The sequence below is a fragment of the Diabrotica undecimpunctata genome, chromosome 2 (genome assembly GCF_040954645.1).
Source record: "Diabrotica undecimpunctata isolate CICGRU chromosome 2, icDiaUnde3, whole genome shotgun sequence".
Lineage (NCBI taxonomy): Eukaryota > Metazoa > Arthropoda > Insecta > Coleoptera > Chrysomelidae > Diabrotica > Diabrotica undecimpunctata.
In genome coordinates this window covers 145,746,742-145,772,995 of record NC_092804.1, presented here as the reverse complement: position 1 = coordinate 145,772,995, position 26,254 = coordinate 145,746,742, and the positions used below count along the sequence as shown (strand labels likewise).

Below are 26,254 nucleotides of genomic sequence, written 5' to 3'. Positions count from 1 at the left end.
CAAGAAAGAGGATAAAGAAGACTCCAATAATTATAGAGTTATAAATCTAATAACGAAAATTATGACCAACCAACCAGAAGAATTAATAATTACAATTGCACAAACAACTATAGAACAAGTAAAAGAATATGTATATTTGAGACAACTAGTTAAATTAAATAAAGAAAATCAGACCGGAGAAATAAAGAGAAGGATACGGTTGGCTTGGTTATCCTTCGAAAAACTTTCCTATATACTAAAAAATAGAAAATACTCCCAATATTTAAGAACAAGAGTCTTCAACCAATGTATACTTTCTGTTCTCACCTACGGTTCTCAAACTTGAACGTTTACAAAGGAAAACATGGAAAAAATAGCAAAGACCCAAAGAACCATGGAAAGACAAATGCTGAACATGAGGCTATCAGACAAGAAAAGAAATACTTGGATCCGCAACAAAACAAAAGTGACTAATGTATTAACGTAGATATCAAAACTTAAGTGGAAGTTTGCTGGACATACCATAAGACAGAAAGACGACAGATGGAATTAGATGATTATACACTGGAGACCATATAGTTACAAACGAAAAAGAGGAAGGCCACAAATGAGATGGTCAGATGACTTGAAAAAACACGCAGGCCCGAAGTGGATACAAACTGCCTACAATAGGGTTACGTGGAAGAAGGAAGAGGACGCCTATGTCCAAAATTCGACAGCAAGGGCTGTATAGATAGATAGATAAATCTACTGAACACCGCACTTAAGCTTACCACAAAAGTCCTAACCAACAAAATCAATAAACTAACAACTTTATCAGATGAACAACAATAATTCAGATCCGGAAGATCCTGCGTAGACGCCATATTTGTACTAAGACAAATCACAGAAAAGGCTATCGAGTACAATAAACCAGCATATCTATGTTTTATAGACCTGATAAAGGCTTTCGATCGCATTCAAGTCGAAGACGTCTTACACCTACTATATAAAAAAAACATACCAATCAATATTATACAAACCATCGAAAACATCTACTTCCATAATCACATACAGGTACAGATGAATGGAAAACTAACACAGCGTATACCAGTACAAAGCGTAGTCAGACAGGGTGACTCGTTAAGCCCACTTCTCTTTAATATAATAATGGACTAAATAAAACAATCAGTACGTAAAAGTCATGGTTACAGAATGGGGAACAAAGAAATCCAAATATTGTGTTATGCAGACGACGCCGCATTAATCGCCGAGACAGAAGGCGAGCTCCAAAGATTAACACACATCTTCAATACAACAGCCAAAAATACAATATGATAATATCAGCAGTTTAGGTATCTGGGAATAGATATAACTAGTTATGGAGATATTGAAGAAGAAGTACGACAACAAAGCTTAAAAGCAAGTAAAGCGGCGGGATCTCTTAATGACACAATCTGGAAGAACAAACAGCTAAGATAAGACACAAAAACAAGAATCTATAAAGTAGCAATTAGACCTACATTAACATACACGGCGGAGACAAGACCAGTCACATCTAAAACGAGACGACTACTAGAAATAACAGAGATTTTCATTACTTAATGAAATAAACATACATAAAATTAATAGTTTTCAATGTATTCGCTATCGAAAGTGTTAGTTTCATATCTAAAAAATCAATGTTTTTAATCAGTTTTCTGCTAATAACTCAAATATTATTATTTTGATTAAAAAACTGTATTTAACAAAATGTACCTTTTGAAAAAATAAACAAAATAATTTTTTTAAATTTTCTTTAAGACCAATACTAACCTTTATTACAGATTAGCTCGAATGCTAAATTTTGGTGTTTTAAAGCCAAATGTCGGGAAAACTATGCATTTTTCGAGGATAACTTCTAGAAACTGATTTAAAGTATTTAAAAAGACCTATCTTTAAAAAAGTGTCTAGAACAAAAACTGAGTGACTTATGATGAAAAGAAAAGTTTTTTTTTGACAGAAAGTGAGCGGAAACAACCCACTAATTATCACCTTAGTTAAAATTAGTCGTATGCCTTGTTGGGTCTTCTTTATTAATGTATTATTAATACATTCTAGAAGTTTGACCGACTTAGAATAATGGAGTTAAAAGCGAATAACGAATTTTTGCAGTTTGGTTAAAAATCCCTTTTTCCCTAGCATTGCGAGTAGCATTGGAGATACGAAAAAATGTTTAAAATATATATGATATTGTCTTATATATTATTGTATGGACAAATAATATAATATTGTAGCTTTTTTGAGATATTGACAAGGTTGCGGTGTCTCGTAGCTGCAGGAAACTGGGGTGATTTTGTAACCCAACTTGCTCTGGATGCCCTGGTGATAATACAATAACAGAAGATGATGAAGAAGATTGTGAAAAAAGCGACAGGATTGGTGAAAATGAAGTTTGAAATTTAATAATTTATAATTATGTGAGATTTGATTTATAAATATTATATAATTTTTAAAGGGTGGAAACAGTCAACAATTATATTTAAAGTATCAGACAATTATTATTTAATACATCTGAACCAAATTTCACTCTTTTTAAGCTTTTTGTAGATTTTGACAATAAGGGGTAGTTTTCACCCTTAAAAAATAAAAAGCGCACGTCGGCACAATATAGATTTTAAAGAGTCAGCTCTAAGCTGGTTATTGAGAGCAAGAAAGCACTTGCTGATGTTGCGCTGACCAATAGGGTTAACTTAGTATGGGTATCGAAACATACAGGGTGGAAGGGAACGAACGAGCTGACGCACTGATAATAAAGGGCTCATCTACTCTGCCTGTGGGAACTGAACCTGTGATTGGAGTGCCTTTTAGTACTGGTTGGGTTAGTCTCAAAGAGCTGCTTCTGCGGAGGTTCCAGGGCTCCTGCCCAGTTGTGGAGGTATAAGACAGGTTAGGCTCCACATAGTGGGGCCATCCAAAAGTCTTAAAGCTTAACTTCTTCTTCTAGACTGTAAAAAATGTTCTCTGGTGGTCAGTATGCTTTCCCGGCACTCTACTCAGGCGGCATCTTTATTTGCTTGGATTGGCGGATGGCCAACGGTGCTGTCTGTATAATGATGAGGAGGAAACCTTCTCGCACATCCTCTGGGAGTATCTGGTACTAGCCTAACAGAGGTGGCAGATCCTGGGTATGGCCTGTAAGCAACTGAGCCAATGAGGGAGTTACCCTTAAAGAGACTTGTGGCTTTCTGTGAGGCCGCAAGGTTACTAAAGGATAAGATGCTCGAAACGGCAGCACGAGCTCAGATTTGGAGCCCCTGCTGATTATAGCAAATATGGGAGCCCGGGGTAGCCTGGGCCCCAGAAACGCCAAATACTAGGTACTATGAGCCTAGTCCGTATGATATGAGGATACAATGGATCCTTCTTAAAGAAGGTTTAAGGGTCTAAAGGGCTCACAAATGGGCTCTGCCCCGATCTACCATAACTATAACCAACCATAAGCCTTTTTGTTTTTCGCTAAATTTTGTCCATTCCAATATATACGTTATGCCACCCATTCTCCTTGCAGTTCTAATTTCTACGTCTACTTTTAACTGTTTTTAAGAAATAACATCTAACTGAGATACTGGCCCACCGATTCCAATCTTAGAAGTTTAGAAAGCCATCGACCAAGCCAAACGAAGGAAGACTTTTGGTCCTGACGAAATACTTGCAGAATGGTTACAACTACATATTAGACGATGAGAGTGTCGCGATTATCACATACTTCTTTAACAAGATATAAAGCAGCGGTAAATTACCAGACAACTAGTTAGAATAATTAATATTTTTGAACTATTCTCAAGAAAAGGAATGTCAGACAGTGTAGCGACTATCAATATGTCAGTTTATTGGGTCAAAATTTTTATAAAAATATTGCATTGTTGCAATATAAACTTTGTAAGGGGATAACTGGTGATGAGCAGTTTGGTTTCCGAAACGGTATGGGTAGTCAGATAGCACTTTTTTGCAGGCAAATACTCTTACAAGAGAGCGTTGAGTATTATAATATAATATAATAATATAATATAATAATATTTAAATTGGAACATATACAAACATTTGGGGGATTTAAATTGAACAAAACCCCCATAAAATTTTTATGTGGTGTACAAATTTCACTGTTTAAATTTTTTTAAAGATATTCCTGCCATAAGAACGCCCCATGTCCATTTTCAACATAAAATCTCTAACAGTTTTCGATATATTGGAAAAAATAGAGGGTAACTTCAAAGGGCTGTAACTTTTTTAATGTGCACATTTGTACTAAGGTAAGTTAGATTCAATCGAACTATTTTTGGTCCCAGAATATGCGATTTAATTTATTACCTACCTTTTTGTTGCACCCTGTATAACTGCACCCTATAACTATATTAGTTTTTATTTTTTTTCTTAATATTATTTATTTTTTCATTTATTGATTTAACTTATTTTTTCATTCCTGTTTTTAATGGTACAATTTTCCAGTTTGAACTTCAAAATCCCCTGTTTAAATTCTTTTTGTTCTAATTTGAAATAATTTTTGCTCCATTTTAAGTACCTTTGTTTTAAGATTTTAAAAGGTGTGTCTTTGTGCAACTTTAGTTGGCAACATGATGTATCCACAAACTTTAAGTAATCTCACATCTCGAATAATTCAATGCGGTTTAATGTTCATGCTTTTAGTGATCAAGTTTCTGCACCATATAACAATGCAAGCCAGACATTGCTAGCATTTAATACCCCTTAATGTCCAATGGCGTGTTTTGTTATGGCGTTACTTTTCCGTTTTAATATTAACCTCTCTTGTCACAGTTCCATTAATTTTTAGCCTAGAGACTAGATATTTGAACGAAAATATTTGTTTTCAAATAATGATGTAGGAAAATCCTGGCTTTCTTGATTTGTGCAAGATAAACAGCAAATAAAAATATCCATTACACATAATAAAATTTTTACTTGTTTGCTACACACTTAATTAAAAACACCATTTAAACGTTATCATAAATAAACAATAATGCTTAGTTATTATATTATTATATATTTTAAATGTATAAAAATTATAAGAAATACTAAAAGTTTATTTTTTAAAATAGAATAAATTAGAATACTGTCATGAGAGGCAGTCTATGATTTATGATAGTATTAAACTATAATTATTTTATTCTAAATTAATTACATTATTATCTTCGTGTAAATATTTGTTAACAACTTGAAGTAATCCTTGTTTCGGGCCACACACACCATTTATATCGTCTTGCCCTATTTGCCAAATCATAGCGCCAGCTACATTTTGTGAACGAATATACTTAGCCTACAAAAAAGATAAATATTGTTAAATAATCTTATTTTTAAGAAGCGACAATAATAATTACAACAGTTTATGAATAGAAATAAATAGCTCGCCAAACATGGATCTACCAACCGTAAAATATTACATTATCATTTAGACGAGTTTTTTACACGTAAATGATCTGTCATTAAAATAATTTTAATAGAATAGAAAGAGATAGATAGATAGATAGAGAGAAAGAGAGCGTGAAAGGAAGAGAGAGAGATAGAGAGAGACAGAGAGCAGAGCTTAATGTAGTTTTCATCTTTCTCTAAACTGGAAGTAAAAACTTATGGTTTCATAAATTTCATCCACCTAAAATTTTAATCATTGAACCAAAATTCGGCATCAGGTTGACTTAGGTCAAAAATTCTAGATTTTGTTCTAGAAACTTCTAGTAACTTTCTAGAAAAGTTAGAAAAACATAGTAAAATATTCATGGTAATACAAAAAAAATGGCACAGAACATGGGCACGTGACGAAAAATAAAATGCATATCTTAGCTTCATACATACAAAATCTTCTTCTTTTTCCAATGCTGACTCCACTAATAAAGGTTGGCTATAACCATTGCAAATTCGTCACTAGCTTCGGCTTTTCTTAAAAGCGTCTGTGTTTAACCCGGTCCAGTCGGGAATGTTCTTCAGCCAGTATATTTGCCGTCTACCAGGACCTCTCTTTCCTTTGATTTTACCCTTCATAATCAATTACATAAACTCTTATTTCGTCGTTTCAACGTACTTCTCATTTCTAAGTATGTGTCCCAAATATGCAGTCTTTCTTGCTTTAAGGGTGGTCAACAGTTTTGTGCCTCTTCCCATTCTGTGTAACACCACTTCGTTCGTAATATGATCGGTATATGGTATTCTCAAAATTCTTCTAAAAAGCCACATCTCAAAAGCTTCCAGTTTTCTCATTAAGTCGACATAGAGTGGATATAACATTTTACCATATGGTATCAGATTTGCAGATTGAAACTTACTTAGAACTTAGAACTAGAGATTACTTAGAACTTTTCTCATCTTCAAAAACGCTGCTCATGATTGCTCTATTTTTGATCGAATTTTTGATTTCGGATATACATACATATTTAGTAATCCAGACTCCTAACGACTTCATTTTGTCCACTTGTTCAATATCTTCATTTTTTATCTGGATCCTTGTTATGACTTTACCCTTCTTACTGATAACCATGGTTTTTGTTTCCTTTAAGTTTATTGTTAAACCAAACTCTTCCCCAGTATCAGAAATTGTATTTAGTAGCGACTGTACGTCTTTCTCACTTTCAGCGATAATGACTATATCGTCGGCATAACGAATATTATTTATATTTTTACCATTAATCTAAATCTTTTCTGTACCGTTTTCAAGTGATTATGTAAATAACTCTTCGGATTATATATTAAATAATAATGGTGAAAGTACACAGCCTTTTCTCACACCTCTATTTATCCGTTGGTCATCCGTGCTATTTCCATCTAATGTTACTACAGCTTATTGGTTCCAATAGAGATTTCTCACTATTTTAATATCATTTTTGTCGAGTCCTTTTCGCTTTAAATATTTCATGAGAATGTTGTGTGTAACTTTGTCGAAAGTTTTCTCATAGTCTATAAATGTAACGAAAAGATCTTTTTGTTGGTCTCAAAATTTTTAAGCAAGAGTTATGAAATTATACAGAGATTCTACTGTTCCGAGCCCATAACAAAAGTTATTACTCATATCCGCTTCACACTTTTTGAATATTCATGCATGTATAACCTTTAAAAATGTTTTTAATAGTTGTGGCATTAAGCTGAATAATCCATAGCCATTACAGTATTTGAGATTCTTGGTTTTTAGTAGCGGAACAAACGTCGATAGTAGCCGTTCTGTAAGTATTTCACCAGATTTGTATATGTTGTTTAAGAGGATATTTATTGCGCTTAAATTGTTGGACTTCAGATTTTAATATTATTAGAGCTTCCCCGCTATCAATTTGTGTCCATGAAAACATCTTCAATATATTTAGTTCATACTTTTTTATTTCAGTTAGGTTATTTATTGTTTTTGTCCATTAACTGGTTTGGTGTGATTGTTCGTGATCTTTCAGATAATAATTCTTTGACTTTTTTATGTAAATTATAATGATCATGTTTTTTTCCGCAATTCGTCTATTTTGTAGCATTTTTATTTCCTTAGTATATACTGAAATCTCCCTCGTATATGTATTAAAACACCGAAAAATATTTTCAATCCTCTTTGCGTCGCCGAGTTAATATAAGCACATTTTACAGTTTGTTTATATTTCACGGACGCATATTTCTTCGGTATTTTCTTTTGATCGAAGCCGCTTAATATTCTGAGTTTCAAATAAATCTTCCCGTTTAGTGTTTTGTTTATACCAAGTTAAGCAAATGATTTTTAAGAATTTACTTACTTTCGGTAAGGCCGGCCGCTGTTAAAGGTGTGTTTAGTTTTATTGGAGTCCGAATTTAGCTTCAAATTCGTAGTTTTTTCGTTTCTCGTCCTTTTTTATGGAAAATAAGTAGTTTTGTGGCAGTTAATTATGTAATTAAAGAAGGTTTGAAGATTTGGCCAAGGAGAACAGACGTTGTTTAGTTTAGTTGGAAAAAACCGGCAAATTTGTGAGAAAAAGTGATTTATACTTAGAGTAATGTCAGTTTCAATAAGATTAATCATTGTTTTTATTTACAAGCCGTCTCTCATCTGAGATATTTGTAAAACGGCGTTTCCAACAAATTTTAAAAATGCCAACATGATTCCAGTTTTTTAAGAAGCCGAGTCTAAGGTTTGTGTCCAGTGTGCTAATTTCAACCTCAATTTTGTTTTGTTCTATCGCAGTTTGGAGATGAATTTGTTCGTGTGCGGTGAATCTAGTTCCAGTTCTAACATCAGAAATTCTAAAGTCCAGCGAAGTTCAGAAATTTAAAGTAAAGGAATTTTAATGAAATCCAGGTAACTTTTTTTGTGTTGATTTTTGAAGATAAACATTTTCTAATAATAATTGCTTTCATTAAAATTTAAGAAATTGTAATAATTCAAATTGTAGATCTTAGGGCGTGGCTTAGCTGTCATTTTATTTGTTCTCAGTGTAAGATTTAGTTTTGACATATGACAGCTAGCTTTATTATTTTTAACATCTGGTAAAAATCTAATCATATTTGAGATTTTGTTTTGGATTTTTAAAGAAGGTTAACCTCTATGCATGGTTTTACTTAAAGATAATTTTTCATTTGTAATAAATTATTTCTGCTACAAATTATAGCCCATTAACAATTGTAAGTTTTTGTAGTATCTCCAACTTCAAGAGTTTGTAAACTGATAGGACATAGTAAGTGTTTTTTCTTTGATATTTTGGTATTTATCTCTGTAGCTATTTATATAGTATTTTTCTTATATTACCATTTATGTTTGTAACTGTTTGTGGTGAGACAGTAATAAATGTTTAATTCTTTTCCCTAAACCATTTTGTTTATTTATTTTAGAAAAGTCTCCTAACCTCTCTCTTGTGTTTTTTAGGAAGGAACAACCTTTTCTTTCATCGAGCAGGAAGTTCCCTCAAAGCGGCGTCCTTGTCTTAAGTAGCTAGAGGACCTTCTTGTGTTTTGTTTGTATATTTGTCCAGGAGATTTATGTAAGTACCCTCTTTTGTTTTATTTTTGTAGTTGCCCCAATCCACTCCCTTGACATTTATTTATCCACGACCCAGTTTCTCCAAATAAACCCTGAGGGCCGCTCGCAACAGTTTTGTTTATTTTGCTTGCCCTATCTCTACCCAAATAATTTCTGTACCCAATTTTTAACCCCCCATAATAATACCCTATATGGTAGGCAAAATATCCGTTACAATTTCAATGCATGTTTTTATCATCCACTCTTCCTTAGCCTCTTTAATTTGTTCCTTATTAATTTATGTTTTACTCTCTATTTATCTGGGTTTTGTTTCTATATTTTCTTCTTTGTTCCATGATTTCTTGAGTTATCCAAGGTTTTCGGCTTTCTTCTTTCTTTTTTAAAGTCTTGTTCTGTGTCTTTAAAACAGAATCTTTGATTTTGCTCCACATAATGTTTACACATTCTCAGTGTTCTTCATTCTTAATGTTAATCTTATTATTTCTTAATATACCAAGCTGAAACCTCAGTACGTATTTCGTGTATCTTGAGCAAATAAGTATTCACCTTGGAACTTCTGGATTTTATTATCTTTTTTACCCTCAGTTTCATTTTTGAGACAAGGAGGTTATGGTCTGATGGAACATCTGGTCCAGGGTAAGTCTTAACGTTTTTAATGGATTTCTAAATCTTAGTGAACATGGAGAATATATTCCAACATTCCTACTATAATTATAATAAATTGTTGATAATTTGAATCGTACTAACCTTTTCTTTAACTGATCTTTCTTCTTCATAGGTCAACCATTGATTCTCATAATACTTGTAGTATACTTTTTGTGTATCATCCCATACACTTGTATAGTTCACAAAGTTTGAACATATCTAAAAATAAAAAGTAAAGGTTTTAAAACTGTTTGCTTGTGATATGTCTAAGTAAAATATTATGTTTATATGGGATTAAGCCACAATTAATTGTAATGAAAATTACATTTTTAACTACAAACTTTCGAATTTCCAGAGTGGAAATCATATAAACATAATATTTAGAATGTATTTAATTTTTTTCATTTAATAACCTAATAAGTTGTATTAACAAAATATTATTTTGGTAATATTTCTTTATTTTTCTAAAACAAAATATGAATGCTTTTGTACCATACGTTCAAAGAATTTTAGAAGAACATTTTATCCACAAATACTTTAGCGTGGAAACCTGATTCAAGCAAATACCCAGACTCTATACTTGGAAATGAGTCTTGCGGATAGGTCGATCTTAACTAATATTCACTGGAGATCATGAGTCCTAACGGTCAGATTATGTCCGTGGACGATACGTGGATCAGATGATATTCTTCTCATAGAAAAATAAACCTTATTGTTAAGTTCTGCTTCTTCTTTTTATAAAGACATGACTCTGTCTGTTTTTCAATGTGCCTCCAGTAAGCTGTCGTTCCATCATTTTCGTGGTCTTCCTACTGATCGTCTTCCTATTGGAGAACCGTCTTTTGCCGTCTTTACTACTCTATTTGTTGTCATTCGGCTTATATGATCATTTCATTCTACTCTTCTATTTCCTACCCAGTTCTTGATGTTCACCTTGCATCTACGTCGTATATCTGTACTTCTAGCTCTGTTCCATAGTGTCTTACCATCAATTTTTCTAAGTGTTTTCATCTCTGCTGTTTCTAACATCCTCATTGTTAAGTTGTAGTGCTGATTTATACGTACAACGTATAAATGAGCATGATTCTGTGTACTACATCACAAGTGTGCAGTACACCTTCAATTTAACAGATGAGCTGTTGAGTTGTAGTGCTGATTTATACGTAAAACGTATAAATCAGCACGATTATGTACAGGATAAATGCCTCAGTACAAGCATTATTTTATACGTAAAAAACATACACATTGTCTTAATCGCACTTTTACTGTAGTGTTTGCGGTGAGATTGTGAACTTTACAAGCTTTTTAAGTAAGTGGTTCAAAAACAATTCAAACAACAGCGTTTTGATTGATTTTGTTATCCATCAAAACAAATTAATGTACGATAACTCCCCTTTCTCCGGGCGAGTATATTCTAAAATACGTACGATTGCTTCTTTCGAGAACACCGTGCCGCTTTCAATCTAGCGAAGGGTTAAGTGGATGTCGAATTTTTTCACCGGAAGGCGTAAAATTATAACGTAGATTCACTTAAATCATTTTGAAAATTATGAAATGATCTGAATGGACCTTTATAATTATAAAGCCATCTGGACATATATAGACTAAACTGTATATATGTACCTATTTTGTCATATAATTATTTTTGCAAGCGTGGCGTTGGAAAGTATATCTCTTAAGGCACAAATAAACACGCAAACGAAAAAAAAATATGATAGATTAGAATACGTTTGTCTTTCTTCTATTAAAAACCAGAGAAGACTGATTATATGTTATCTATTTCTATGTGTTACTATCTGTGAGCTATTTCGTTTTTTTTTCGAGTAGTTAATACAATAGCTACCTGGTTGATTCTGCCAGTAGTCATACATGCTTGCACATATATGCACATTTACTTGGATAACTGTGGTAATTCTAGAACTTATACATGTAAACAGAGTTCCATCCGGAAACGAAAGGAGCGCTTTAATTAGATCAAAACGCAAGTCGTCAACACAATTTATACCAACTAAAAGTTTTCATATAATATTTTATATAATTTAAACTTTTAAATAAACTATTTTTAACATTTTTGTAATAAATATATTATTCTAATTTTTCTTGATAAATGTTGGTTGAACTTACCTGCCTGTATGTCGCCGTTGACGGTTTGCCAGAACCCGTAATAGGAGCATGAAAACCATGATCATTGGGATCCGCAAGAGTAAAGGTTCGTCCATAGAAAGGTATTCCGACGTTAACTTTTTCCTTGGTGGCTCCGGCTTTTAACCAGTTCTGAAGACACATGGCTATATTGAGATGATTTCTTTCATAAGAACTTTCAACTGGCGAAGCAAAGAGTGCTGCATTATGACCAGTATAAATACTCCAAGGGCCGTAAAAGTTGTAACACATTATATTGATCATATCAACATTACTGAAACGTTTAAAGTAGTGTCAGTGAGGATATATATATATATATATATATATATATATATATATATATATATATATATATATATATATGTAAAATACTAATATACTAAAATATATATAGAAAATACTAATACTATTATTAGCATCTAATCTAAATTTATTATATATACAAATATATTTTGATAAATTGATATGTTGTGTTTTCTACACTTTACTTTATACAATAAATTCGAAATATTAAAATCTAGAACTCAATGAATTATATTGATATTCAACTTGATCTATAAATACTGGCAAAATACTACAAAAGTGGCTAATCTAATGCATTAACTAGTCAATAATTATTCACAAAAGTATCTATAGAAAATTCGATGAACAACTGGCATAGATACACTTATGAAGACCTACCTTATGCGGTATGTATATGCCTTAATTTTTACTGGGTATAATTTTAAACACTAACCGAAGCATCACTTATAAGTCTGGATGCTTTTTAGATATGGTGCTACATAAGAATGTTAAGAATCCCCTGAGTGGATCGTGCAACAGTTAAGTTCAGGGGACACTCAGCAAGGAATTTGAAATTGTTTCAACTATGAAGAAGCACAAGTTAGATTTTCTAGATCACCTAATGAAAAATAAACAGCTCTATGATGTATTGCTGGTGTACTGCTAAAGATCAGAAGTTCAAGACATCATTGAGAGAATCACGACGCTTAAGTGGAACTGGGCGGGCACTTAGTAGAACACAAGATGAACGGTGGACAAAAGAGATCATGAAATACAGGTCTAGAAACTATAAAAGAAGCCGAGGATGACCAACGACTTCATGGATCGACGACGTAAAACGAGTAGCGGGAAACTGGCTACAAGCGACCCAGTATAGAGAACACTGAAAATAACTGAGGGAGGCCTATGTCCAGCAGTGGACGCGGTTGACTGATTGATGATGATAATGACGTACATAAACTTATATTGTAAGAAAAAGTATAAACCAAAAGAGATCCGGATACTTGAAAAATTTCCTCGCTCTGTAATATTAGAAAATTGTTTTTAGTATCTATCACTTTGGCAAGATTTTGCTGCAGCAAATAAAGTGAAACAAGCCATTTTAATCGCTAATATCCGTAGCAAAAAGGTATCTTTAGAAAAAGAAAACCTACAAGCTTCGTAGCAAAGAACACTAGCTCTGTGAAATCTATAGTGGCTGATAGATAAATATAGAGCTCAATAAAAATAAGAGGAATGGTTGTAGAGAAAAGAAGATTTTGGAAAAGGGTAAGAGCAACTGAAGATAAAACTTGACTAAACAGAGCCACTTAAATACTAAATAAAGAAATGCAAAAACATAAAGAAGAAATTATAAACAGATAATTGAGACAGGTATTGAATGACAAGAATATTTCCGCTGGAAGGCCACGAGAAAGATGTATAATATTACCCATATGTCCATTGTCTTCTATTAGAATATGAGGCAACAAATAAGCTAGAGAAACTTAATAAAAAGCCTAGACTTTTGCTATTTATTTAGATAAATTTGTCCAAATACATGAGAATAAAATTATAGATGAGGAGGTCCTTCAAAGTCCAGAAAAAGCAGAAATCAAGCTGACAATTCCTAAAGAAAGTTACAGACGAAATATAAACACACCTTAGTCTTAAAAGAGCTCCCAAATACGATTTAATATCTGCCAAAATACTTAATATTTAATAAACTCAGCATTTTGACTGGTATGTGCCAGATGCGACTTAAGGAAAAGAACAGGTATCAGTGATGTCGTCGAACGTATAGTCAAGCTGAAATGGAATTGGGCAGGTCACATAGCGAGACTGAAAGACACAAGATGGACCAGAAAACTAATTGACTGGTGCCCAAGAGAAGACAAACGCAGCAGAGGACGACCACCAATACGCTGGATGGACGACATTGGACGAATATCCAAGAAATGGCAACAAGAAGCACAGAGCCGTGAAGAGTGGCGAAAAATGGGAGAGACCTATGTCCAGCAGTGGACAGAAGAGATTGCATGATGATAATGATGATGACGTGCCAGATGCTTGAAAGGTTGGTGAAGTTATCGTGACTTTGAAACTAGGGAAACCTCCAAACTGGGTATCTTAATACAATAATACATGTCAATATTATTAAAGTTGTTTAAGAAACTGTTGTTAAAAAGATCTTGTTCTTTTTCGTCCTTTACATCTCTCTATTCTTCCAGTCCCCTTCTCTGAGGTCTCTATTTATCATAGAATTTCATATTTATTTTTTTTAAGAGGTCTTCCTCTCTGTCTTCTTTACGGCGGGTGCGAATCCAATATTCCTTTGGCCACTTGTGCTTTGGCATTCTTTTTACATGCCCTTACCATTAAAGCACTTTGTTTTCCAACGTTTTCGTAATTAAGCATTCTACTTCTATTTTGTTCCATATTTCCTCTATTCTTATTCTATCCTTTCTATTGATTTATAGACATCTCTCATAGAGTCCAATTAAACTGTTCTTATTTTGGTCATACTTCCGTTCCATAAAGGATAATATTCAGTATCTCAGTACGATCCTTTTTTGTTTTCTTTGGTTAGAGTGTTGTTCCATGGATTCCATGAAGTGTTTTCGTGGCTTATTTTTCTCGTGCTATGTCATTTCTATCTTTTATACAAGTACCATCTCGGCTTATCAGCCTTTTGTCGTCTTCCTGTGTACTATTGTTTTGCTTGTTTTTTTTTACTTTTATTAAATCAATAATTGTTCTTTGTTTCCTACTACGTTCCTCCCACGTGTATTTATATATATTTTTATACTGAAATCTTATGTTGGTTATGGCCAAATCATATTCTTGACATATTTTAATTATCTGACTTGCCTATTGTCGTTTCTAATTTCGTCTTCTCCGAATCATTTCGCTATATCTTTATCTTCATTTTCTATGTGGCTGTTAAAATCTTTAATTAGTAAAATATCTTCTCTGTCCTTTGCTTTGTCTAATACATCCTTCAGTGCGTTAAAAATATTTTTTCCCTTATGGTTGCATTGTCATTCATTGCATTATACTCCAAAAATTATTGTTGGGTGTCCAGATATGTTGGTCCTAATTTCTATTATTCGTTTATTTATTTGCTGGTAATCTTGTATATGTTTTCTCAATCTATTTTTTATTAATATTGATACTTCTTTTGCTGCTCTTTCATGTTTGCTTACCCATTCATATGTGCGTATATTTCCCTATAATTTCCTCTAGTTACCTTTTATTGTTTCTATGCCAAGTCTTTCGATTTATGGAAGTATTTCATTTTAAAATCCACAAGGAAACTAAGTTCCTGTAGCTGGCTGTATACCATCATCATCATCTTGGTGCTACAGCCCTTAGAGGGCCTCGACCTTCTCAAGCTTTCTACGCCATTCTGTTCTGTCCCTTGCTTGCATTTTCCATTTGCCTACTCCGATCTTCTCGGCATGCATCTTGTGTTATCCCGTCATCCACCTTAGCTTTGATGTACCCCGTCTTCTCATTCCCGCTGGTTGCGTTGTTAGAATCTTTTTTATCATGTTCGATTCAGGGGCCCGGGCTACATGTCCTGCCCACTGCAGGTGGTTTCGCTTAATTATAGTGGTAATATCTTTACCACCAAATGTATGCTTATAGATATTCTGCAGTTCAAAGTTATATCTACGCCTCCATATTCTGTTCTCACAGACCGCTCCGAATATCTTGCCTAGCACCTTTCTTTCAAAGATCGATAGAGCGGATTCATCTGTTTTAGTTAGGGTCCATGCCTCTGATCAATATGTGAGAACGGGAACTATCAGTGTTCTATACAGCCTTATACGAGTTTTTTGAGACAGACGTTTGTTAGCTAAGTACTTTGATAGACCATGATAACACCTGTTTGCAATTATTATTCGCGTTTTTATTTCCTCTGATGTGTTATTATTGGGGTTAACCGATGTTCCTAGATATATGAACTCTTTAACTGCTTCGAAGTTTTGGTCATTGATGATTAAATCTGTGTCAACATTTCCAGCTCTTGTGTTTGTGTTAGTCGCCATGAATTTGGTTTTATTTTGATTTATATGTAACCCCATTCGTTCTGCTGCTGCTACTAGCTCGGTTAGGATTCCCGCAGTTCACGTCCTGGTTTTTGTTATAATGTCCACGTCGTCTGCATATGCTAGAATTTGGACTGATCTATTAAATACTGTTCCCCTGCTATCTAAATTAGCGTCTCGTACAACTTTTTTTAAGGCGACATTAAAAAGCTGACACGACAGCGCATCTCCCTATCTTAGCCCCCTATGTATTTCAAATGGGGTAGACGAGTCGTTTTAAATTTTTACTGCTGATAGCATCTTCTTCATTGTCACTTTTATCAAACATATGAGTTTTTTTGGAATTCCTAACTCATTAATAGCATTGTAAAGACTTGGTATTAAGACACTGTCATATGCCGCTTTAAAATCGACAAAAATATGATACATATCTATGTTAAACTCTTGCGCTTTTTCGAGGATCTGTCGTAGTGTAAAGATCTGGTTAATGGTTGAACGTCCACGCCTGAATCCTGCCTGATATTCTCCTAGAAACGTTTCGGTATAAGGCTTCAACCTGTCGTGCAAAATGTTTGACAATATCTTGTATGCTGTATTTAGGAGAGTTATTCCGTGGTAATTATTGCATTTCAGTTGGTTTCCCTTTTTGTGCAACGAGCAAATTAAGCCTAAGCTCCATTCTTCAGGCATTTGCTCCTCAGACCAAATTTTACAAACAATTTCTCACATCACCTTGGTGAGCTGCTCTCCACCGTGCTTAAATAATTCTGCTGGGATGCCATCGCTGCCTGGGGATTTATGGTTCCTTAGTTTTTCTATAGATATTTTCACTTCATCTACCGAGGGGGGTTCCACGAGTTCCTAATTTCGGTATTCCAGCTCTAAATTGTTAGTAGGTTCCCCTTCCAGCAACTCTCGAAAGTGCTCTACCCATCGTAACAGGATGTAACCCAATAATGTAACCTAAATTTAAATTAATAACATTTAACGTGTTTTTACCCGAATATTTAGTGGCTCAAAACATGTACACCTAGTAAGTATTAATCACATTTTGTATTAACCTTGGTCAAAATTTAAATTTCACGTTTTTCTTTAATTAAAGTGGTTATATACTTTTAGGACACACTGATGATGGAATATAGAGTCCGAAAACGTTTTGTGATTGTGATGTAGCCCGATTGGGTGTTTTAATTATATACCTTTTATAAAATATTTTAAATATTTTTTTTGTTTCATTTTGTTTCGTTGCGATTCCTTGTATATCCTATGTTTCTATTATCCTAGTTCTTTTTCTTTGCCTAAGTCGTAGATTCTTGCTCTGTATTATTGTTTAAATAATGATTTTTTCCGAGTATCGTGTAGTAGGTCGTCACGCCTCAATCCCTTATTCTTTGGAGGACCATGGTTCCTGTTCGTTAGTCAAAATCATTTTCATATTCAATCTAGGGTCGTTATCGGTAAAGCCATCCAGAATACTGGAGGTAAATGATAGGTTTGGATATGGACTGAGGTTAGTACAATGGTTTCCCTAATTGGTATTAGGAGATAAACCAAGGCTTGCGTAGGCAGGGGAGCAACCCTGAAGTAGATCTATAACTTATCGGAAACATACATGAGTGTCTACTCGCTACAATCTTAAAACGATTAGAACTGACAACATATAGCAAATCTTTGACATTAGTTTAGTATCAGAACCAGACACTTAACTATTGATGAAGTTCAGAGGATAACTGATTTCATTGAAAAAAGATATGAGGAAAATGTTGTATGCTCTGCTGTATTTTTTTTAGATATTATCCACCTTACATAGAAGGAAAAATATTTAGGGTTAAGGAAGAAGAGCCGTATTCTAAGACATAAGAGAAATTAAAGGGGGGTTCCGTAGGGTAGTGTATTGGAACCAGTTCTGTGATTGGTGCATGTACGTGATACATCTCAACAGCGAAATAATAACTATCCTGATAATACAGCTACACTGGCTGTCGGTAAAAATTAAAGAGAGGTAGAGAAAATCGTCAGCAGTCATGCAACAAGATACATTCATGGATATGAAAGTAGAAAATAACAATCAATGACGGCAAATGAGTTTATGTAGATATTAATTATTTAAAAAACGAGCAGGTATAAGAATTAATAATAAAGTGATCCTATGCTATAACTTATTTAAGTGATGAGAGGGAAAAAGTACCGATTGCTCCAGTTAATTATCCAAGGAAAGATTCAGTGCAAACGAAGCGTGAGGAGACGACGTATATTTTGGCTGCGCAATTTAAGAGACTGGTTCCAGTGCACATCTAACCAATTATTTAGAGCAACATCTTCAAAGATACGAATAGCAATGATGATTGCCAAACTCCGTAGCGGAGAGGGCACTTGAAGAAGAAGATGCTATAACTTAGCTAAGAATATGAATGCTCGTTTGAAATGAAAGGAATATATTTAAAAAAAGAAATGAACTTGACCTTAAATTCAAAAAAATGTATTGACTCTTTGGATGAAAATCCAATCATTGGACGAAAATCCAATCGGTCAATATACAATAAGTTAACTACTATATAATCAAATCTTAAAGCTCCTCTGGATGTATGGCATACAACATTGGGGATATGCAGCCAAAAGAAGTTTAAATGTTATCAAACAATTTTAAAATAGGGTTCTGACATTCATTAATAAAAATAATTATCTTTAGAGAGACCTGAATATGTCTAAAATAAAAGAAAATATCAAGAGGATCGTAAAGAAGCTCGAAGAGATACTCCATCTCCACGTCAACGATGAAGTGCTGCAGCATTTTGACAATTTATAAATTTACAAAAGGCTTAATAGAAAAAAGCCGTTTGATTAAGTGCAAGATTGTGAGTAAAAATCAAATGTAGAAAAACATCACTGCAATCTGTGAAGCCCTTGCTTTAGATTAGATATAACTAAGACATGCTAATAGGGATTTCTTAGATACGTTAGTTTGTAATATAGTTTCTATAGATATTTAGCTTGTAAGAAATATCAGATAAAAACTGTAGTTACTCGTAATTATGACTAGTATTAATGATAATAAAAAAACAATGAAATCATCAATAGCCAGAAAAAATCATATTTGCTCATTGATTATAACATAATAATTATAAACAATAATTGATGAGAAACTCTAAGCTCAAAAAGTATGATTCAATTACAAAAATGTTTCAAAACAATTGTCGATATTCATAAAAAAAACAACGAAGAAAATGTATAAACTATAATGGCAATATGTGGGATAAGTGTAGATACAGAAGATTGTTTCTCAGATTGGAATGGCAGATATAACAAAGATGTACGAACGGGGGACTTATTTGGTAATTTTATACGATAAAGTTGATTATGGCGAAATAAAAAAATACAAAAAACCAGATTACAACTCTTCGTTTAACGTATGTTTAATATATGGCCAAGAGTTAAGCAATAATAATATTATTAAAAATGATCTGACTTTCATATACTTACTCTGTTATTTTTGGTACAATGTAACCTGTATCAGGATAAGGATATACTGCAACACTTAGCAGGTAGTTTTTTGTTTCCAATGCCTTCTTAAATTCTTTCAAAAGGTAAATGAAATTTTCCTGTAAGCAATTATAATAATATATCAATAACCAACTACATAAAAGAGCTCTTCTTGAATACGAGGCCACCACTTAACACCACAAAGTATACGAATACTGGTCCTAGTATTTTAAAAGCAGAAGTAGAGAAAGCCATCAAACAAAGCAAAAATGGGAAATCTCCAGGCCCTGACCCTGGCTCAAACTTCTAGACGACGACAATGTCTCAGAACTAACAAACATGTATAACCACATATACGAAACTGGAACACTGCCACGAATATGGTTGGAGTCTACATTTATGCCACTTCAAAAAAAAACCGATTACATCATCATGTAAAGACTTTAGACTAATTAGTCTCATGAGTCACTCTCTCAAGCTACTTCTTAGGATAATTCTTAATAGAATCAAGCAGAAATGTGAAGACATAATGGGTAATAAACAATTTGGTTTCATAGAAGGATTGGGAACAAGGAAAGCTTTGTTCTCAATGCTAACACTACTTCAACGATCATGGGAAGTACAGAAACCAATTTACGTCTATTTTATAGATTTTGAGAAGGCGTTTGATAGGGTTCAACATGGTAGGCTGTTCGAATATCTAAAAATGATTGGAATAGATGATAAAGATCTGAGACTTTTACAACATCTATATTGAAATGAAGAAGCTTCTATTCTGGTAGACGGCAAAGAAACGTACACAATTTGTATTCAAAGAGGTGTTAGGTAGAGTTGTGTATTGTCCCCAACTTTGTTTAACGTTTACTCAGAAATTATTTTTAACGAAGCCTTGGAAGGGCAATGTGGAGTTTGAATCGAGGGAGAAACTATTAACAAATTTAGATATACAGATGACGATGAACGGACTAAGCATAAATACAACAAAGACAAAGTTACTTGTGGTTAGTAAACAAGACCTCGGCGCTATACAACTAATTGTCAATAATGAACCGATAACAAAAGTTAACCATTTTAAATACCTAGGATGTTGGATAAACGAGACACTTAATCCGAATGAAGAAATTAAAACTCGTATAGAAATTGCAAGAGGAGGATTTATGAAACTAAGATCTATTCTGAGCAATTCTCAGCTGAATTTACAACTGAGAATTAAGTTCCTAAAATGTTATGTGTATCCTGTATTACTGTATGGATGTGAAACCTGGATTATGAAGGTTAACATGATGAACAAATTAGAAGACTTCGAGATGTGGTTATTTCGTAGAATGCTCAGAATATCATAGGTTCAACACATTTCAAACAGAGAAGTCTTGAACAGAGTAGGTCAAGATAAAGGCGACTTAATAAAGATAATAAAAAAGATAAAATTCGAATATCTGGGGCATATAATGAGAGGAAGCAGATACAGGATAATGCAGTTGATACTCAACGGAAAAATCGACGGAAAAAGTGGAATTGGTAGGAAGAAATACTCATGGCTTCGAAACCTTCGTAAATGGACTGGCTTAACAGCAGATGAATTATTACATGCCGCGCAAAATCGAGAACGATATCGCCAAATCGTCATGGAAGCTACCCCCTAAAACTTGGGCACGGTACTTAAAGAAGAAGATCAATAATATTTATATATTTAATTCATCAGATAAGATATATGTCCACAGTATCATTTTCTACTCGATAAAATTTAACATTATATCTTGACAAAACGTAGTAATTTTAGTATTATAGTGCTTACCTCATCCTTACTGTAAGGCTTTTCCCAATCAATGTCTACTCCATCGAAGCCATGTAAATGAAGAAAGTCAATGGTGTTTTGTATTAAGCTTTCTCTTTTATCCGTATCCGCAGCTACTTCAGAAAATACTGCAGCAGGTGTATCTCCAATACTTATGAGAATTTTCAGTTTAGGATTCAATTTTTTAAGTGATATCACTCGTTTATACATTTCTACGACATAAAAAATTTATATAAATTTTTATTATTATAGTGAGCTTACTATAATAAAAACCCATTAAAAATATGTTTAAATTAATAAAAAACATTAAATAAGACAAAAATGAGTAATATTTAGCCATTCAAGCCTAATAGGTGAACGTTTTGCTATACCACTTGCTGGTCTTACCATTATTCTGACTTATTAAATAAAAAAAAATCTGTAAAACTGGAAGAAATTCATTAATAGAAATGTGCAAAAATCAATGAGATAGAGGATACACGAAGAAAGGAGAAATGGAAAAATAATAATTGAAGTGGAGACATGCATATGAAACGCAGATTCAATATCTTTAAAAAAGTGAAACAACTAATAAAGAAAACGAATGTACAAATAAATGAAAATGACCATTGCAAAGGAAATGGAAACTAATACAGAAAATTTATTATACTTCATCTAATTTACATACCGTTGCACGTCATCGGCGTCATAGCCCGTGACGTCACATGATCATCATCATCAGTAGCTCGACAACCCTTTCTGGGTCCTGGCTTGTTCTAGGATTTTCCGCCATTCTGTTCTGTTCCTTGCTTTGTTTTTCCAGTTGGTAATCGTAAGTGTTTTCAGATCTTGTTCCACTTGTTCCATGTATCTAAGTTTGGGTCTGTCCTTTGACCTTCTTCCTACCGGTGTTTGCCTCATAATATGTTTTGGTGTTTCATGATACGTTTGGACGTCACATGATACCAACACGAAATATTTAGGTGGTAGGTGTGTTCTTTTTTAGAATCACTTTGCCGAGTACACTGGCATTACAGCCACCAGACATATTTTATTATATACGCGTAGAAATAATATTTAAAGATTTCTATTAATGTTAACTTAAAGAAATACACAATAATATGTTTAATTTAATTTGCATAAATGCATTATAAAGCGTTTTTATGAAGAACATTTGTTCGGAACACACTGTAACTGTAATCGAACGAAGGTGATATTTTGGCATAAATTGCTAACACTTATTTGACAGTTGCGGTGTTGACACTTTTTATTTTAGATTTTACATAAAATAAGATAAATATCTATGTATTCCATTTTACATATGTTTTTAACAAGATTATTTTTTAACTCTTGTTTTATTTCCATTTCTTTACATTAAATATTAATTTGTTTTATTGTATAATCCACTTTTGCAATAATTATGTGACCTATGTGATTTAAAATGGATTCAGAATTTTTTTATACTTTGGCAACTATGTGAACTTCGATCTTTGTCAGTGATAATGACGTGCAACGGTAAGTAAATTAGATGGATTGTAAGTAACTGTGACGGAGTGAGAATACAGACGACTACATAGAACGTGGGAGGAACTTACACAGAGTGGGCATAATATTGATATGTTCAGAAAAAAAAAACTAAACAAGTGAAATGAACAATGTAATATTTTCCCGTTGAGAAAATGATAAAAATTAAGAACTGGATTCTTTCTTTCAAAACAGCTAAAGGAGAAGATTATCAACTTTAAGAATATAAATGACAGAACGTGCTCTTTAAGAAAAATAGAAAGAAAGATAAGCAAAATCATTCTAAATATGTTTGATCCGACCGAAAAGAAGAATGTTGAAAACAAAGGCATATTCTACAAATTATTGGTAGAGGAGTGTAGTAAAATACCAAAACATCATATAAAGATAGCTCCGGGAGATTGTAATGAGAAAATAAGAAAAACGCACCTATATATAAGTCAGTTGCAAGAGCAAACAGTATAAAGGAGGAAACCAATGAAGAGAAACATATTCGTCCCTTGATGGTAAAACTACTATCCAGATAGACCATGTCTTGATTAAACAAAAATATCAACAGATTAGTACAGCAGTTATGAGCATGAAAGAGACGGACTGTGGCCCTGATCACATCTTGGTAAAAATAAATTTTGCGGAAATAGCAGGATAAAAAGAAAAATTAGCTTAGATATCAAGAAAAAGCATTCCGAGATATAGCAATAGGAAAAAGGAAAAACATATAAGAAGGATATATTAGCAGCACATAAATTTGGAGTTGTAAAATGACGAAGTGAAGACAAAAGTTGAAACAAACTGGGATATGATCAAATACGAAATATTGAAAAGACAAACAAGAAAGTGCTTGGATATGAGAAAAAACTAAAGAAGTTAAGGAGTGGTTTAATAAGGAATGTAGACAACTAAAGAGAGCGAAATCCATAGCAAGACAGGGAATGTTATCCAATCATAATAAAACCATCGAAAAGATCTAAAAATCAAACCGAAGGGGGTCTAAGTAAAAATCCAAGATATCTTAGAAAAGTCCCGAATCAAAGAAATTAACTGTTTCTATCAAGAAGTAAGGAAAACAAAAAAAAAGGATTACTAGAGCAAGACTATGTATATAAGCTAAATGAGGCTGATCATGTAATGTCTTAGTGAAAAAGATTCTTCGGTGAGTTGTTAATTATATATGACGAGTCATGCGAAAATTATCAAACCAAACAGACAAACCAGAAGAACAAGAAATAATTTAGGACCTAAAGAACAATAAAAGCCCTGGAGAAAATATTATAAGTGTAGGATAATTAAGTGTATCTGGGAAAAAGAAAAGATGCCAGTAAAATGGTCGGATGTATAGATTTTTCCAATTCATAAAAAAGGAGATCCAATTCCATCTAAGCCTATTCTATTTAAAGTCTTTGCTTTAAGTAACCAAGTTTTGACACCATATAGCTTAGTAGGCTGCTCATAAAAATTGGGGAACCGTATTCTGGTAGTTAATGGTAAATACCTATAAAGAAGAAGATTCTTAATTTTAAAAAATGTTGTTTTCGCATAGCCTAATCGTCCTTTTACTTATTAGTTACAATTCCATTTTCCATTTAATGATTCTCCGAGACAAGTAAATAAAACCTCATGGCGTGTTTAGTTATATCCCCATTGACTCTGAGGGACGTACTGTGCTGTTATCTACTAACCACCAATAATTTTGTCATGTTAATATTAATAAGAAGCCAGAACTGTTCACCGGATTGGTCAGTTTGTTTAGAATTGTTCCTTTTTCTTTTTCTTCTTTTTAAGTAGAAATGCCCCTGTCTGTTTTTTAATGTGCTGTCAGTAAGTTGTCGTTCCATCGTTTTCGTGGTCTTCCTACTGATCGTCGCTTTCGGCTTATATGATCGTTTCATTCTACTCTTCTATTTATTACCCAGTCCCTGATGCATCTACGTCGTACATGTGTACTTCTAGCTCTGTCCCATAGTGTTTTATCATCAATTTTTTTAAGTGTTTTCATAGCTGCTGTTTCTAACATCCTTTCTGTGTCAAGTAGTGTTTCTGCCACGTATGTTATTATTGTTCATATATTATGACTGTTTTGTAAATTCTGCCTTTTATTTATTTCCCGATATATTTATTTCTCCATATTGTTTCATTCAGGTAACCTGTGGCTCTGTTTGCTCTATTTGCTTGATCTTACACTTCTGTTTAAAGCTTTCTGTAGCTAGATAACGTAATACCTACATATTTAAAATCCATCACTTGTTCTATTAGCTGATCTTCAAGCTCCAATTTACATCTTAGTAAATTTGCTGTTATAACCATGAATTTTGTCTTTTTTGTTAAATGAAAGTGAAAATGTTAAATTTTCTGGCTGATATATTAAATTGGTGCAGCATACGTTATTTATTATCTTCACTTGGAGAGAGTAGTATTGCGTCGTCTGCATAGCAGATTATTTTAGGTTGTTTTTCTCCCATTTGGTATCCTTTTTTAGTTCTTATTTTTTAATATTTGATCCATAATCAAGTTGAAAAATAGAGGACTTAAGGAGTCTCCCTGTCTATTGAAAGCTTCAATAGGGTCAGTTCGTTTTTCTTCTACTTTTACTTTAGTGCGTTGTTTTGGTAGATATTTTCGATTGTTTTGATTATTCCTAAAGGTATCTCTCTTGCTTACAATAAGTGAATAACGTTCTTTAATTTGACCCGGTCAAATGCCTGTTGTGTTTTGTATTGTAAAAAGACTTTCTTCTTTTCTTCAAATTTTGTCTTCACTTCCTCTCTAAACTATGTAGTTTTCTTGTTGGATATGTTAGTGTTTGTTACTTTTCTCTCTGCAAGTGATTCTGTTGCTGGGTTAATTATGTTATTTTTGAGTTTTCGCAGCTTTCCTCGATGTTATAGTTTTCTAATATTTCATACATCTCTGTCTGCCCCCCTTAATATTTTAGAAGTGTCCGTTAAAAGATCAATATGAGTACGGATTTCTGCTAATTGGTTTCAATACATTATTTTTATATCCTTATCGTCAATATCGATTTCCTGTAAGTGGCTCATGTTTAACAGCATTAAAGTTTTTGATAGTCAGTGAAGTAAATAAAAATATCAAGTAGTTTATCATAGCACCTTTGTACAAGCAACTTTAAAGAAAGTAGTGCTTCTCTAGGACCAAAGCCTTTAATAAATTTGAACTGCGTATCCCCACTCATACCATCGCATTTTTTTTGTATATCCTCGAATGTCTTACTTTCAGAAAGGTCTTAAGAAAGTGATTGATCAAATTAATTTTTTGTTATAGTGACAAACGTTAATTTTATCCAATAAATTGTTTAATATCGACTGCGAACTGTTTTAAAATTTCTGCATAAACTTAATCATGACCTTCTTCTTCTTCAAGTCCCGCTCCTATCGGATATTGGAAATCATTCTGGCAATTATAATTTTGTTGGTTACGCGCATGAATAGT

At 33.2% G+C, this 26,254-nt stretch overlaps 1 protein-coding gene across 1 annotated transcript in view; it reads right to left on the bottom strand.

The window, feature by feature from the left end:
- Window positions 1-4,978: 4,978 nt before the first annotated feature.
- Window positions 4,979-26,254, bottom strand: part of LOC140435015 (chitotriosidase-1-like) — a 34,302-nt gene continuing 13,026 nt past the window's right edge. Inside the window, exons 3-7 of the mRNA XM_072523676.1 lie at window positions 21,305-21,516; window positions 19,510-19,628; window positions 11,696-11,987; window positions 9,674-9,790; window positions 4,979-5,272 (exon numbers count right to left, since the gene is read on the bottom strand). Coding sequence (XP_072379777.1) covers window positions 5,120-5,272; window positions 9,674-9,790; window positions 11,696-11,987; window positions 19,510-19,628; window positions 21,305-21,516 — 893 coding nt within the window. The 3' untranslated portion in view covers window positions 4,979-5,119. The remainder of the gene's footprint in view (window positions 5,273-9,673; window positions 9,791-11,695; window positions 11,988-19,509; window positions 19,629-21,304; window positions 21,517-26,254) is intronic.